The sequence below is a fragment of the Dipteris shenzhenensis genome, chromosome 19, assembly GCF_047967505.1.
Source record: "Dipteris shenzhenensis isolate YYH24624 ecotype China chromosome 19, Dip_SZ_1.0, whole genome shotgun sequence".
Classification (NCBI taxonomy): Eukaryota; Viridiplantae; Streptophyta; class Polypodiopsida; order Gleicheniales; family Dipteridaceae; genus Dipteris; species Dipteris shenzhenensis.
In genome coordinates, this window is record NC_141614.1 from 48930075 (window position 1) to 48932297 (window position 2223).

At 44.4% G+C, this 2223-nt stretch overlaps 1 protein-coding gene across 2 annotated transcripts; it reads left to right on the top strand.

Moving 5' to 3' along the window:
* Nucleotides 1-1136: 1136 nt before the first annotated feature.
* Nucleotides 1137-1956, top strand: LOC147890578 (Ribosomal protein L34). Of its 2 annotated transcripts, none has more exons than XM_087390918.1 (2): nt 1137-1311; nt 1569-1956. In XM_087390918.1, exons 1-2 carry the CDS (start codon nt 1179-1181, stop codon nt 1820-1822), a joined length of 387 nt encoding a protein of 128 aa, XP_087247044.1. In that variant the 5' UTR covers nt 1137-1178; the 3' UTR covers nt 1823-1956. The 2 variants fall into 2 exon arrangements, with proteins under 2 accessions (XP_087247044.1, XP_087247045.1); XM_087390919.1 differs by having other exon boundaries at nt 1137-1303; nt 1561-1956.
* Nucleotides 1957-2223: the final 267 nt, after the last annotated feature.

Genomic DNA, 2223 nt, shown 5'->3' on the forward strand with positions numbered 1-2223 from the left:
GGCCAAGGGCCATATTGACATGTCATATTTGTTCAGTGGCATCTTGGATATTGTATTGATATGGCCCTTGGCACCGAACAAATATGACATGTCGATATGGCCCTTACCCCTAGAGGGGACCCCTCAAGGGCCATATCGTCAATTGCATTTTCTAAAAGCTTAATTGTATTTTTCTAGATGTATCTCCATGCAACCACCACGGTGGTTGTTGGAGTTATTTCTTGAGTTATTTTAGTGCTATTAACCAAGGAAAATGTAGCCCTACTTTACTGGTATTTTCTTCGTTATTGCAATAAATCCTAAATGAGGGCAAAATTATTCTGAGCCACCATGATGGCTGGACACCTGGTGGTACCATCCAAATAATCATTCAAGCCAAAATGTGAGCCACCGTGGTGACTGGAGGCCTGATGGTGCCATCCATATAATTAACTACAATTCAGCGACGAGTAAAAATTGATCAAAAGAGATTACATCTACATCCAATAATAGGTTATATAAAAATTAACAACAATTTATACTAAGAGCCTCATGGAGCAAAATTAAACAAAAGATCTGCTAAGAGCCTTAGAGGCCAAAAGATTACATTCAGCAAGGATAACCACTTAGCCATTCTTGCCATTGCTGAGTGGTTTATATAAAAATTAACAACATTTTATACCGAGAGCCTCATGGAGAAAAAATTGAACAAAAGAGACTACCTTTGTAAAAATTCAGCAATTGCTGAGAGCGTTAGATCTTGGTTGGAGAAGGCCTTTGTCTAAGAAGGCCTTTGTCTAAGTAGGTTTCTCATTAAGCTGGACCGTGAACATCAAGGTGAGATCACATTGGTCCGGTCCCTGTTGGTCGAGGGGAAGCATGAGGTACTTCCACTCAGATAGCATGGGGACGTCGAATGATTACTGCACATCAATCCGCCATTAGAACTCTAGCTTTGTTACTAACTGAAAACCCCTGGTCGGTCATATAGAGAGAGAGAGTGAGAGAGAGAGAGAGAGAGAGAAAGAGAGGTGCAAATGCTATGGGGGAAGCACTCTTGTTCTCCGCGGGTTAAAGAGACTAGTTAGTTGAAACCAGGGTGAGGTCAAGAAAGAAAACAAAATTGAGTGAGAAGCATAGCTTGGGCTATTATCCACTTCTACAAGAAAAAAGAAGAAGAAGAAGAAGAAGCAGCAGCTATGGCGACCCTCGCAAGCATTTCTTCCCTTCATCACTCCTGCTTCCCGCAGACCTTCCACTCCTTCTCCATTCGCCCCTCCTCCTTCCCTTCCGCTCGCCCCTTAGCTTCTTCCTCCTCTTCTTGCTTTGCAGGTTCTCTTCTTCTTTCTTCTCGTCGATTTCATTCTGTTGCCTATCATGTATTCTATGCTGCGGCTTTCCAAGGATGTTTTCCTGCCACCATAGCTCTCTTTCGTTGTGATTCGTATCGCCTTCACAGCTCCTTTGCGGCCTAATCCCCGTTTCACAGCATTTGCAGCATCAAACTCTTAGACGGAGCTTGCAGCATTCTCCAGTCTCTTTCGCTTCTCATCTCAAATTGTCTTATCGTGTTGGTGTTACCTTGGCAGGACTCTCCTTGACACCCAGACTGAAGCTTGGCTTGGTACTGACGGACAGAGGCACCGTGGTGAAGGTACGAGCTGGAAAGCCGGCCTTGGGATGTACAAAGAGATCGAGATCGCGGCTTTCTCGAGCCAGGACTCAGGGTTTCCGTGTCCGTCTTGCGTCTCCTGGGGGAAGAAATGTGTTGAGAAGGCGACGAGATAAAGGCAGGAAGGTTCTCTGCACTCAAAGCAATCCCAATAGTGGCAAAAGGGCTTAGGCAATTTCTTCGCATTGAAGTGACAAGTTCCATTTGAACATTTGTATTTTGCTGTTTCGACGACTGCGTTGGCGAAAATTGATTTCACTGATTCTATCTCTTCTGATTCGAGAAAATCTTTTCGCTATCTTTCATTCTGCTGTGACCATAGGCACGTGAAAGCCGTGAGTACGAATATTCTTGCTATGTTCTTACAGGTGATTACTCTTTAGCGTCACATAACGTGCCCGTGCGTTCGGATGCCTGGTGCTAGCCTGGTTCTCAGATTTTCTCCGTTATTCAGGTTCTCTTCTTGGCTTGGTGGTGTGTATGGAACTGAAGCGTTAATCGTGAGCGTCTGTCTCCCGCTTTCCTTTGTTGCTCTCTTATTTCTATTTTGGCTATCTTTACATATTCCGTGG

Bases quoted from the DNA above. Each gene is read 5' to 3' on its own strand.
- LOC147890578 (XM_087390918.1), top strand. From the start codon at position 1,179: ATGGCGACCCTCGCAAGCATTTCTTCCCTTCATCACTCCTGCTTCCCG. The intron at 1,312-1,568 runs GTTCTCTTCTTC...TTACCTTGGCAG, and splicing joins CTCCTCTTCTTGCTTTGCAG to GACTCTCCTTGACACCCAGA.